Raw genomic sequence first — 14,686 nt, forward strand, 5'->3', positions numbered from 1 at the left:
GCTTTCATTGTGAGTAAATTTACTTTTACATAAGTATAACAATTATAACTGCACCTAGTAAGTTTCATTATTCTACATCTCCTTTTTTACTGGTGAATTCTAACATCCTTTTTTCTTTTACAAAAAGTAAGGTAAAGATAACTTTTGAACAAATTATCAAATATTGTAGACCATTGATTTTAATCAGATGGCTAAAAATGTATTACAAGATACTAGTTATTTAAGTTAGATTTATGAAAGGATACATTGGTAATTTTATATTTTTCTTCCTTCTCAATTCGTGACAATTATAAGTCGAAAGTTGATATTCTTTATTGGTCATTGATATATAATTTGTTGAACAATATTCAATACAGTTACCATAAATATACAAATTCTGAAATTAATAATGTAATTATGCAATCGTTTCTTTCGAATATCAGTTTCCAATTTTTTGTTCTTGTTCTATTCTTCTTCTTTGTCTTTATCGTTCTCTTCCTTTGTTTTCCTCCTTTTCTCCCTCTTTCATTCTTATCCTATAAAGGATTCGCAAATGACAGAATCTTTACCTAGAAAAATATAACACTAAAAAATTTTAAAAATTTTGAAATTTTAGAATCTTGTTTGTGTTTTTCTTTCGTCGTCTTTCTCCTTTTCTTCCTCTTTTATTCTTATCTCATTAGTACCATCAAAGATTTATAAATGAAAGAATTTTTAATATAGAAGAAATAGAAATTTAAACTAATAAAATGACATGTTTTCTTCCACTTTTTATCTAATCCAATTTAATATTCATGTATGCAATGCTTTCTGCACATTGTTTAATATTGATTAGCTGCATGAGCTACTCTATGGGTACCAAGTCATTGTTATGTTTATTAACATATTGGAACAACAACTTCTAATTCTATTAGAAGCAAATAATCAAAGCTTATCTATAATTTTGTATTAAAAATTAGAAAAGCCCTTTGTATATGCACCTTCAAAGTTTATGATGTTAAAAACAATAACATTCATGTAGAAAGTATATTAAAAAAAATGCTAAGAGAACCGATGTATAAGTAGCTACAAAAAAAAAAAAAACTTTCTACATCAGTTTTTTCTAGAGAACTAAAATAGAAAGTTTTTTCTTAAAAAAAAAGCGTTTGCATCAGTTTTATGAGAGAATTGATGTAGAAGTAGATACTTAAAAAAAAACTAACTTTCTATATCAATTTTCTCGAGATAACCAATGTAGAAACTTGTATTTTTTTTTTTTTAAAAAAATGTTCTACATCAGTTTTTTGAAAAAATCGATGTAGAAGTAGTTACGTTAAAAAAAACTTTCTACATCAATTCTCTCCATAAAACCAATGTATAAAGTATTTTTTAAAAAAAAATACTTTCTGCATCAGTTTTCTGAGAGAAACAATGTAGAAAGTTGCATTTTTTTTAAAAAAAATATTTTTTATGCCTTTTCCATTTTTGCTTTTTCCTAATTGCATTTCATCTTCTTCTTGGCTTTGTCAGAGGTCTTTCCCTTTTCGGTGAAATCTCAGCGTATTTTTTGTTATACAGATTGAAACTCAGTTTTAATTAATAGGGCAATGCATGTGATTTAGAGTAAATTGTGGAAGAAGCCACGGAAGAGAACGAGGAAAGGCCACATGTTGAGTTCCAATTTTGGCATTAGTAAAAACAACTTTCTTCTTCTCCAAAAAACAAAGTTTTCGTAACCAATTGCAAAATAAATAAATGAAGTTGAACAAAATCATTGTTGGGAGTAGGATAAACAAAGAAGATAAAGAAATATCCAATGAAGAGGACAAGGATAATTAGGAAAACTCATCTTTGAGTGAGATTTCATCTGATTTTAAAGTTTTTTTTTTAAATCTATATCACTATCAAACTTTAGATAATTTTATCCAACAAATTTCAAAGTTTCGATAAAAAAAAAAAAAAATAGAGGAGGTTGAGAGGAAAGGGGAAAGATGAAAATGGAAGGAGGAGTTGTCTAAAGATGAAGAGGAATCAAATGAAAAAGAATAACAATTTATTTATTTACTCTTATTAACGTCTTATTACCCAATATAATTATATGTTACTCTTAATTTTTAATATTTTTATTAATTAATTTTAGCCATTCATTTTCTATCTACAAATATTGACGGTTTAAAGTTAATTTCATTTTACTTATTAAAAAATTTTGTTTTAACATTTTACAAAAGAAAAGAGGATATTAGAATTTATAGTTTTGACGAGATTGAAAAATTTTACTCTCTTTCTCATGCAGAGAGAGTGAGAGAAGTGTTAGAATCTTTCGACAGCAGATATTAAATTTGCATATTTACTTAGTTTAAAAACTTTTTATAAAATGTGAGATTGACAAATTTAATTATTCAATAATCTTTAAGCAGTTACAAATAACTGCCAACAAATAATGTCAGTTTTAACAATTACGGTCAACGTTAAGGAGTTTAACCTCAGTTATAAATAACTGCTGGAAAATAAAAGGATTTTAACGTGTAACTGTCGAAAAAATTGAAAAGTTTAACATCAATATTATTTAACCGACAGAAAATAGAAAGATTTTAAGGTTGGTTATTATTAAACCACCACTAATTTAGTTTTCGTGTCAATTAAATAGTTACTAATTTAGTTTTTTAGCCAATTTTTTTTTCTTATGTGCCATTTCTCTACCCGAGGTACTCTTCCACCAATTTTTTTCATTGTCTGAAAGCTGTAGTTGAAATTCTCATTGCAAATCTAACTTTGTGAAGACATTTTCCATAAACATAATCTCTCGTTCTTGATATTATACACTTTTATTGCATACTCCAATTCTATTATTTTTTAATTTTATAATGTAAAACCTCAATCTCATTTTCTCATCTGGTGTTTGAATCTCAATATTATTTTCTCATTATATATTTAAATTTCAATGTCATTTTGATTCGTTCATACTATAAATCCATTAAAGAAAACTAAAAACTAAGAATATTAGTCATCATAATTATATATGTATATCAAAATTCACCTAATTTAGACATTGACATTTTTTAATATTTTAAAAACATATAAGTAAACTATAAACGTTTATATTCTACTTACTTTTGGTCATTTTTTGGTTCAATAACCTTGTCATTTTTATCTTTTTGTGCTACTAAATATGCAAATTTCATGTTGATAATTTAATATCCTTTTGTTAGTTTAATCCTTATTTGAAAATCTTTTGTGAACTTAACATGATCAAACCTTGTTTGATTTGTTTTTTGTTAATCATCTTAATATGAATGACTTACACAGAGTAAATGCACATTTGATCTAACAAGTGGTTTCCAGTGATCAATTGTTAAACTAGTTTCTCGATTTATTGATCAAATAAAGTTAAAATATTGTATGTTTTCATGAATGTTTGTCCTTATTAGTTTGACTTTGTTTCTTATTAGTAATTATAAGAATTGACTTCTTTGAATATAATAAAATTATCATTCTTTCACATGCGACACAAAAATATTTATATGCATTTAAAAGATAAAAGAAAAAAAATGTATATTTATATACACATATATTTGAACCACTTTTTATGACTTTTTCACGTCCTTCATTTTGATATTGTGGCTTTTAGGAAGAACATGAAGCTATCCTCAAACGACGGGAAGATCCTAACTCCGGAGTCACGTGGAAAGAATACAAATCAATGACATTTACATTTCAGGTGGATCAACAATTTCTTCAAAAAAATTTTCTTTCCAATGAGAGACAATTTTTGGGTTAATTTGTATGTGTGCATGCATAACATTTAAAAGTCCATGACGATTTGCAGTTCATAAATGAAACCGTGAGACTCGCAAATACGAGTCATCTTACGAAAAGACAGTTTTTGATAGCTATGATATGCAACCAATTATTGGACTGTTTAGGAAATTCAATTTATTTGGTGGGACTCGAATTTAAGTAATTATCAACTTTTATTGGTCGAGTCCAGTGAACACAAAGCTTGTTATTTAAGTAATGGAAAAGCGCAGTGTATCTGACAACATTACCTCATATGGTGAATTTATGTTTTTATTAGATTTTCTTCTCGATATACTACGTGGGTGGGATGGGGTAGGAGGGTTGAAAAACGTGCTAGACGCAAAACAAGACATGCCTTACCTTTAGAAAAAAAGGCGACAAGTGAGGGGAAGAGAACTTATACTTAGTAACAAGTGATGTAAATGTTTCAGGTTATATGCTTGTTGATATACAATTTGGTATTTGAAAGTCACAATTTGTATTGCTGCATCTTTGACGTTTTTTATAGGAGGGATACATCACTTATAAGTTGACAACTCAGTAAGGTAAAGTTATTAGCAGGTTTGATACTTTTTTGTTACTATAAGCAACAAGTTTAACACTTGACAGAACAAAGAAATACAAGTCATTTTTTGGGATCAAATTGCAAATTAACTATCTTTTCTATAAAAACATCTCCCACATGACGACAGTGAAATACATTCTATCTTTCAATAACTTTCCTTCCTCAATTGTTGTGCTCCCCACCCCATTAGAAAGTAATAGAAATGAAGAAGGAATCAAGATAGACTAGTGGAAACGAAAATAAGAAAGAAGGAAAGAAAAGGACAAAGCGTAACCAAGATTCTGAGGTAGGTAACAAGTTGCTCTAAAACATTAGTGTCCGGAATTAAAAGACAACTACAACTCTCTCAACCCATCCTCTTGCTCATCTAACAGAACTTGTTTGTGTTTGTCATAATTTTCTAGCCTCATTTTATTACGCTTCAACCTTTTCACTTTAACTAGTCCCTTTGAATTATCACGTTCCTTTCTGTGTCTGTGATGTGCAGGATTGTCAGGATCAAAACGCAACACATTATCCATGTTCCTTTTTTTATGTCCATGCTTGTGCATTTCCTTTTGAACATGGTGTAAATAATCAGAGTTACTTTCAGAATGCTTGTGCTTATGCTCATAATTGTTCCTTTGCCTATATTGAGCACCATAGCTAGGGTGCCTAAGTTCTTGCTTATGATGATGCTTGTCATGACGAATACGGTGATGGCCCTTGTCAATTTTATACATACGTTTATCCATGATAATCTGTTCATCAGTGCCTATGATATCCTCCCAGCAGTCATAAAGAGGATCAAATAGACCTTTCTGGTGCAAAAGCCATAATAGCACAAGCACTGCAATTTCAAGGAATATTTATTTAAGCTGTTTTGCTGAACTTGCAAATTATAGTATACTAATAAATATTAAATAGAAGCCATACCTGAAGGAAAAATTGCCAAAAACAAACCAAACATCACTATCCAACTTAGGCATACATATTGTATGTGGCACTTGAAGTCAAAAAACCCAGAGCATTTTTGTCTGCTTATCCACCCAAACCAAAGAATGGGGAAGAGATTTGACCAAACAATTAGTCAAGGCAAATGAATCAATATTAAACAAAGATTATAGTTAAGAAAGCAATAGTTATTGATTTTCCAATACCCTTCTTCTATGTGGGGGTGATTTGTAGTCAAGTTTATAACAAAATATTTAAAATCACTAAGAACAGAACAAGGATACCAATATAGAAAAAACTCATTGCCACATATCTAAGAACACGAAGCAAATGAGGAAGGTTTGATCCACACGATCTTGAATAAGAGTGCCAACTATTGTATCATCGTTACCCACTAGATTGTTGAATAATAGTTTCAGCATTAATAATCCTACTATTTTTTGTTAACCTTTACGCTTAAATTAATGAAAGAATATCCCAACTATTGCTTTCATGAAAAATAAACTATATTTCACATGCTCACAAGTCACAATAGTCAGTGTTACTCATCTCTAATTAACAAGTAAAGTTTCTAACCAAATTGGGGAGGGGGCGAGGGGTTCGATAATGAAATACATGTCTCTTAATCAAAGCAGCTCTAAATATTTTCCCATGAATAAATTTTATTTTCATAATAGATGATACAAAATTTCAAGAAACCATTTTCATTATAGATGAATAAATACAGAATTTAAATCACGTAACCTGCAAAGTATAGCAGAAAATAATACCTGCAAGTTTTTCCAGTGATAAATTCTACTAAGCATGTCCATATTCTATTCCATATGCTTTCTATAGAATCAAAGAAACCATTTATACTGGTTTCTGGTGGTTGAAAAGGGATACCCTGAAGTAATAGACGATTTAGTGATCCGCAAAATCATATGATTTTGTTGTCATAAACTTCATAATATCACCGATAACGAGCCTATTTATTGTGAAACAATCAGAAGACTATTTGGATGAACTTAATATCTATGGACAAGGAATAACTTTACAATGTCAAATTTAGGACTCTTAACTAACCTGCTTCAGTAAGAACAATTAATGGGAAAGAGCCAAGACGACGACTTAATACCAATTGTCCTTCTGCTCATTCTACTAGTGATTGCTTATAGCTTATTATTAGCCATTTTGAGTTATTAGAAACAGTTTTAAATGTATTTTGTAATAAAACTGCAGATCAAAGTACTGCCGTAAGGTCTTCTTGATCTTATCTTACAGTCCAAAATAACTCTAGTCTTTAAGTTTGGTCAAGAGACCGATACCAAAACTGGCAAATTTCAAATGAGAGCAACAGTAATTAGTAAATAGTGAAGCAGTACATATTCACTTTGTGGTAGTTGCAATAGGTGTTCAAGTCCATGTTTACTTAGTTGTACCACATAAGCAGTACATATTGAATGTGTAATAGTCAACACCACTCATATTACAAAACCAGGGCAACAAATTAAAATTAACAACTAACATCAAAATAGGTTAGAAAGGTAGTCAAACATAAACTTAGTCACATAAAAAATTAATCACATGCATTATCAATCACATTTCATACAAGAGTGAGCCCTAATAATTCCTAGAACATATAGAGGTATTTTTTTGTGTTGAATTCACCTATACAGTAGGTCCCATTCTCGTTTTAGAGGGAAAAAAATCTCTCATAACATGTTGATCTGTTACAACTTTTAAAGAGATCGTAATATGGTATGCAAATTTGAATAAGTTTCATGTCATAGGAGAATACAAGTACAACAATAGCAAAGCAAAGCTATTCTCAGCCAGGTGTAGTCAGCTACGTGGATTAAGCAATGCCATAGTATTCATGTTATAGACAATAAAAGACACAAAATTCAGGTACCAGGAAAGAACAAACCAGCGTTCCATTGTCAGGAATAGTTGCTGTGGTAGCAAATTGACATTCAGCTCTATCTACTTCATTATAATCAGAGTCCTTTAATATGGCTTCATTCAAAACACCCAAAAAAAGGACACAAAGTAAACATCAAATTATCCTTAGAACAAATAACCGTGCATTAATCCTAAACTTCAACTTTACCTGCACAGAAATATTTTGAAGCTTGATCAGTGTTTGGGTAGATTTTGAATGATTGAGTTGTAATCTCATTTGGCTTCATTATTAAAAAATGTTCCTAACCATGTTTTAAAGAAATTATAAGACCAATGAAATCATAGAACAGAAGGGGGAAAAAATAATATGCTAGAGTTGAACGCATGTTTCAGCATAATACCTCCATCAGGGCGATATCCTTGGAGCAGTTAAACTGCAAGGCAACACAATATGGCAAAGCACTAAAGCTTATTGGACCCTCGGGAAAATTATAGCCATGAAAACTTCAAATATATTTGATCCAATTTTTTTGTAACCTTAAAAAAACACAAGCATCTAGGGTAGCATGCATATGCTAAATTCCTAATCATGTCGTGCAGTCAATTCAACTAACTAGAGACAATTTAACCAAACAGACTCCTAAATCTTACTGGCATGCAAAAAAAAGTGAGATGAGGTGTTAAAGATACCGCGATAATTAAACAATTGCGGCCCCAAATAAACAAAAAAGCACAGGCTAGATGTTGATTAAAATTTTACAATTCCAGGATCCTATCATATATTATAATTTACAAGCAAAGAAACAATATAGAACTTCACCAACGATTCCAAGCTTTGAAGAACTCTGCCACAAGTATAGAAATTAATATAATGCATAATTAACATTGAATACAAAAAATATCAATATTCCATTGTCTAAGCTTAAGGAGGAGTAGATAACGAAAACTCAAAAATAAATGCCATGAAGCACAACATAGAGCAGCTGACTACCGTCAAACTATATGATGCTTCAACCTCACCAGTATTCTTGGTTGTGATTGTAGCAACTCCAAATTGAGTTAGGGCTTCAAATGTCGGGATGCTAACACTAATAATCTTCCCAGGGCTCCTAGAGAAAAGGAAGCTTGTTAAACAAGTTTTGAAAAGTTTTTACTATAAAGACTAATCCTGGTGGACATTATAAGTTTACAACAAACCAAAGACATTCCGTAGTGTCAATAAAAATAAAAGTAGTTGCTTTATGGAAACTTTTCACTATCATTTTTCAAATATTTTCTACGTACCAACTCATATTTCAACATTTTCTTATAGATTTGTATGTGCATTTATGATTAGGAACTTCATTATGTCTTCTTAATTACTGGAAATCCGGATTCAAGACATTAAAAAGTGAGAGGAAAAGACCTCCCATCCCCATCTAGAAAGAAAAAAATAAAGTAAAAATAGAGTTCAACATCATATCGTGAAACATTTTTGTCAATGAACAACTAGAGTTCAGCATCTCAAAACAATTTTGTCATCTTACAATCTCGTTTAAGCTAAGAAATCAATCTTAACCATCAAATTTCTAAAGGAAATATGACAAATTATCAAGAACCTTAGTTTTCAGTCACTCGTGATATAGTGCTTAAAACCAAGTGTAAAAGAAAAAGCCACGATAGATCCATATCCATGAAATAGATAATTATAAAGAAAGACACTATTTTGAAATTATTTATATAAAAAGAGAGACACACACCAAGGAAATAATAATACCTTTGATAAACATATTCTACATCATTGGCACTTAATTCTATCACAAGGTTTGTATTAAGAACCTCTGTAATTCCTATGGAGAAAGAATAAATCCCAGCATTCTGTAGACAAATCAAATAAAAAACTCATTTGTAATACAAGACACCATATTCAAATATAAATATAAAACTATTGTGACATAACTGGATGTTGATTTATCCTTTCAAACCTTCCTTCCAAACCATAGAGTGGCACCTGATTCCTACTTTTTCGATTCAGGTCAGCCTGTTCAGGTCAAGAAGGTTCCTTTCAAATTTCTGAGAACTATAAGATAACTGCATATAAAGTTTTGGTTAAAATATTGGATAATCAATATATTATTTTATTTGAAATCATTAGAAATGGATCAAGCTTGACTAAACACCAAAACCTAACAAAGGGGTAAGATTGTTCAAATCTTATAAAGAATATTTTGGCTACGTTCATAATCTTAATTAACTTGAGACATCTTAACACATACTTAATGCACAAGACTAGACATCTAAAGTGTAAAGTTGATAGAACTAAACATATAAAATGGCTGAATATCAAGGCTAGATAAGTTTTAATATTATATTATAAATAGACGGATAAATTTTTAGAGAAATCTTTATAGGAAAATGAGTCAATATAAAAAATAAATAAAATTTCTCTTAAAAGTTAAAAACAATTTATGTTTCGTTATGTTTTTTAGAAACTCTCTTATTTCACTTTTATAAAATTTGAAGAGATAAGTTGTTTCTAACTTATACTAATTTTAGGAGTTTTAATTATTTTTTATACTTTTTTTTTTGTTGTACAAGAACTTCTTTACAAATTTACCAAAATTGGACAAGAGTTAGCTTAGATAAGAAGAATTGTTCAAACCTAATAATGAGTATATTGGTCGTGTTCTTAGCTAATATTGGATATTTGAACATAAATAAAACTTTTATATGTTTATCAACGTAAACATGCACATCTTAAAATCTTAGATGAGTGTTTGTGTGAGCATGCATGTGCTCAATTTTGAGTGTCAGAATCATTAAAAGTCGTCCTTGATCCTGTTTAACAAATTAGACTTTCGGGTACTGTTGTCCCTGCACAGGAAAGAAAGACAAGTATACCACCAAAGAAAGACTCCTATGTGGAATCCATACTGCTACAAAATGGAAATGAAAAGAAAAGGATGGAGATGAAACCAAAAAAGAAAGATAGGAATATGAGTTAAAGAAGATTTTTTTTTTATTGTAGTACGAACCTCCCGAAAATTCCACAACTGATTATGCAAGCAAGTCCAAAAGGGTGAAGAGCAAAAATTTGGTTGTCGATTGAAAGCTTCAAAACTGACACCAATTTTGTTACATTCAATACCATCTAATGTAAATCTCACTCTTTCAAGTAGCATCCACATAGAAATGTTTCTCCCTAAATCTTGTGGTTGACCAGGGCTGCCCTGTCACAAGAAAAATTTGTAAATAATTTGTTTAAGCTTGTAAAAGTTGCGATTCATACCAAAACTTTGTAAAAGTAGTTCATCACTGTTTAACAACACCAATAATTAATGTGTGTGATCTGTAGTAAAAATGGGGAAAAGGTTATTCTTACTAAAAAAGTGCATGACCTAAGTAGGAGAGAAGACTACTAGAACTATTATTTGTCTGATATTATTTCACGTTGCAGGAATTGTTCATTGAGAAATCTCTAGAAACATTGTGGTCGTAATTCTTTATATGCAGATATAGTTACAATGCTAACAATTTTGGCAAGTAGAAATCATGATATCTCTTAGCTAGTCAACATAGTTCAACCTTTTACTCCAACATATTTTTTTCATACGCCAAACAAAGAGATTTATAACACTAAAATCGATAGAGGTCAACTATAATGTAACTATTAAAACAAGCGTACCTGCCTTGGTACAACAAGATAGAAATCCTCAAAAGATGGTATATTTGTATACCCAACAAAATCTCCAATAAGATTAACCCTCAAAAATTTATCATCAGAGATCACTGTTCTGTTTTCAGGACCCACAACCACTTCCTATAAGCCAAATTATGCACGGACAAAGTGTTAGATACAAACTGAAAAAAAAAAAAAAGAGAAAAAAACTAATATTGTTTAATATGTATGCATGCATCTTTTAATATTTTACACCCACTTTCTATGGCAAACACGTTATAATATCACACATAAAGGACAATTAAAACAAATGATTCTTTTACTCATTAACCGACTTTTAACAGGTTATGGCCTCAAACAAGCATTTTTAAAAAATTGAAGAAAATAAAAAATGTGAATCCTCTTTTGTTACAACAGTTGGAGAATAACAATAATTAATTAACCAGTTGAATGGAGAAACAAGAAACAAAAAAAGAAGTAAATTTTAAGAGATAATAATGACCTTAAAGTGACAATAAAAAAATGAAGTCTTGGAAGAAAAAAAAGTAAAATAATCATTTTATAATGGAGTAAACATAGAATTCTATGACTGGAAATAACCTACGGCTTGCAATTTCAGCCCTAAATTTATTCATACATACAAAGTAGTCCTTAAAATTTTTAAAACTAATAAGTTAATTCTTCTATTTAGTCTCCTTCAACAAGGTGAACAGTATCCCTAGCATTCCTGACTTAGCACGCCCTCGCCTTGACATGACTAAGCGCCCATGTATCTGTTAAATGCCTCACTGGCACAATACCAAAGTCAACTAAATCTGTACAAGCTTTGTGACCCCAAAAACTTAATAAAATGACCAACATTCGAATACCTCAACACACAAAGAGATCATAGAAAAATTGTAAACCAATATTATGCTGGTTCTGTTAGTATATAAGATGCTATGTGGTGCTTCCTCCTTTCTCTGCAATTGAGTAATTGGGGTAAGAACTTCTAAGGTAAAACTTTGAGAGTTAAAAAGGTAGGGCTTGGCATGTGGAGTAACTTATCAAGTGGCATTTAACGGAACATTAAGACACTTAACATGCTGCTTCGGGGGTAGCTGTTTACTCTGATGGCACAAAGGGATCATGTTATGTTTTAAAATTTGAAGTATTAATTTGCGTACACAGATAAACCCAGAGAGTAAAATACACATGTAAGATATTTTCAAGGATTAAATTGGTTGTTTACTTAAAAATAAGCTACAAGTGAAGACCAAAAAAATGCTATTCTAAGTTTAGCAAATGAATGGGAAAAAAGAGAAAAAGAAGGACTATGTATTTAGCTATTGCTTATTAAAAGGAAAAGAAATACATGAAAACTAGGGTTGCTGATCCAAAGTTACCATGGATGGTAGAGAAATCCAGGGTCATGAGATGAGACAAAATACGGTCGTCTATGGAAAAAAGACAAATGACATACCAAAACTTTAGTTCCACTCTTCACCTGTATTCGAACACTGAATCCCAATGTTCGCCGCCCAATGCCAAAAACATGAAACCTGAATTGATTTAGAGAGAGAAGGAAATTTGAGTTGTAACTGATGACTAAAACTAGGAAGTCACTCTCGCTTTCAAATTTCAGAGATCATTACAATCAAAACAGGACTCTTCCGAGTAAATTATACTCAGGTAACTGATCTAAGTCCTAAAATTACAACAAGATCTAGTTATTTGATTTTTGTAATTGATTTTTTTAAAATCTGGAAATCGAAAACAGAAAAATTAATCTAAAATTGTTCATGATAACTGAAAAATTACAAACAAATATCTTGACAAGATAACTTGGAAAACAAGGTTTGGGATATGGGTGTTGATCTGTATATTGGTTTAATATAAACATGGTTTTCTTATGTTCCTCTAAGTCTAGCAAAAAATAATCATAAATGTAAACAAAAGCCATTGAAGACCATATATCAACCAGAATAGCCCAAATCAATCACATTTGGAATAAAAAAAGGTCTGTGAGGGTGGAATCTTACCAATCACCTGGAAAACGGACACAATGTGCAGTGTTGGCCTTTCCTTTTGTCAATTTGTCAACTAGTTAAACAATTTCACCCAGAATTGTTAGTTCTGTGTTTCCTGAAAAATTAGAGAATGCTGCAACAGCAAAGCACTTACAAAAGTTTCCACATGATAAAGGCATCCGCCGCTGGGGCCCACATGGACAACATATTGGCTACATTAAAGATGGAAAGGGAGATATGTCAAATCTGAATCCGAAGTGAAAAATGAAATGCCAGAGAATATTTGAACGATGGGGGATTAAACACAAAATTCCTTCTTTTAAAATTATCATCATAACCCTGTCGCAAAATATTGTAAATTATAAGTGAAGTAAGCTTGCCTTCACAATATAACTCAAGTGCATATTTTAAAGCATCATGATTAAAAAGAACAAAACAATAAAATTTGTTGTTTAAAATCACATGGAAGGCACGAATAGCAACCAAGATAGCTTAATAACGAACCAATTGCTTAAATAAAAGTAGGAGTTCGAAGGCCACCTGGGTGTTCTCAATGATATGACCCTCTTCATCTCGCAGTCTGCAACACAAGCACCAAAAACCAAGCAGTCAAACAGTAGTCTTAGACTCTAATTAGTCTCTAGTAAAAAGATAAAATAGCAATAAAATATGGCTTGCCTCTCGCATATCTTCACGACATTTGCACCTGCATCTGGCTCACATTTGCGTGTCTTAACATAATACTCCTCGGGTTTATAAGGAACATCCTGCCAAGAAGCAACTTAAACTGATAATCATACGAAATCTCAAACTACATCAACCACAATCCTCTGCCAGTCATTAGCTTTGTAAATAGAATTCTCAAAAATCATAACAATAAAATGATAGATTAATTCTCGATAATTTATTTGAATGAAATTATCGTCATCATATATACATTTCAACAATTAATGTGGCAAATGTACCACGTAAAGAAGATACTGTGAAAAAAGAGAAGTTTAACAAGAGAAAAATTAACAAAAGTGAAGTATCATACTCGTATATATGTTAACTCATACAATGCATAAGCAGAAGTTTTGTTGACCGTTATCACAGGTGGAATCCGCAATGTCTGCATTTTGTTGGTTGAATTTTCCTCAACTTCCACCAATTCTGCAACAATCGACGCCTCTCCTCCACTCTGCACCGTCACAAAACAACTTCAAAATATATATATATTAAAAGAAAACATGTTATGTACCGCCGCGTAACGTGGTTAATTTACTTGACGGAACATTAACTCAATGAACATGATGTACCGTGCCACTGGGAACGGCCATGTTAACTACGATTTTGGTTGTGCAATTGAGATTGTCGGAGTTAGAGTTCTTCTCGCACTTCTCAAGCTTCGATTTGGAGATAATTTGAACTCCGGCAACGCGGAGCGCAAGAAAGAAACGAAGTAAGAAGATGATTAGGATGATACGGCAAGGCATGGCCATTTTTTGGAGGTTGTAATTTTCAATGTTCATACAAACTTGTTTGAACTCATACAAAGTTCTTCTATATAATGAGTAGAGTAAACACTCGTATTTTAAAAACTAAAATGGGTACAGTTTGGGTAGAAATCGCGTGCATGTTAGAAGTTAAAATTACTGGTAGTTTTAGAAGTTATAATTAATGGCGGTTTTAATTGTGATCAAATAGAAGTTATAATTACTGGTACTATTGCCCGTGGATATTTCAACAAAAACTGCAACTATTTTCTACCATTGAAGTTAATTTTCTACCAATGATGGCCGGGTGCATGAAAAAGAAAAACAAGTAACAATAAAAAATCAAAATGCTATATGGTAATCTAATGTGTATTTGACTAAGGACTGCTTAATTATATGGTCATTG

General features: G+C 31.1%; 1 protein-coding gene across 1 annotated transcript; it reads right to left on the reverse strand.

Moving 5' to 3' along the window:
* Positions 1–4,656: 4,656 nt before the first annotated feature.
* LOC113871426 (protein HAPLESS 2-like) lies at positions 4,657–14,286 on the reverse strand. Its single transcript, XM_027508522.1, has 18 exons — positions 14,104–14,286; positions 13,842–13,985; positions 13,484–13,572; positions 13,346–13,385; positions 12,960–13,017; positions 12,818–12,878; positions 12,259–12,337; positions 10,795–10,937; positions 10,153–10,342; positions 9,078–9,158; positions 8,895–8,995; positions 8,130–8,247; positions 7,540–7,572; positions 7,347–7,440; positions 7,149–7,252; positions 6,025–6,140; positions 5,237–5,337; positions 4,657–5,150 (listed from the first exon to the last, which is right to left on the reverse strand). The coding sequence occupies exons 1-18, from the start codon at positions 14,284–14,286 to the stop codon at positions 4,657–4,659; spliced, it is 2,229 nt and encodes a 742-aa protein (XP_027364323.1).
* Positions 14,287–14,686: the final 400 nt, after the last annotated feature.

Source organism: Abrus precatorius, unplaced genomic scaffold (assembly GCF_003935025.1).
Source record: "Abrus precatorius isolate BTA unplaced genomic scaffold, Abrus_2018 Scaffold7, whole genome shotgun sequence".
In the NCBI taxonomy this organism is placed as follows: Eukaryota; Viridiplantae; Streptophyta; class Magnoliopsida; order Fabales; family Fabaceae; genus Abrus; species Abrus precatorius.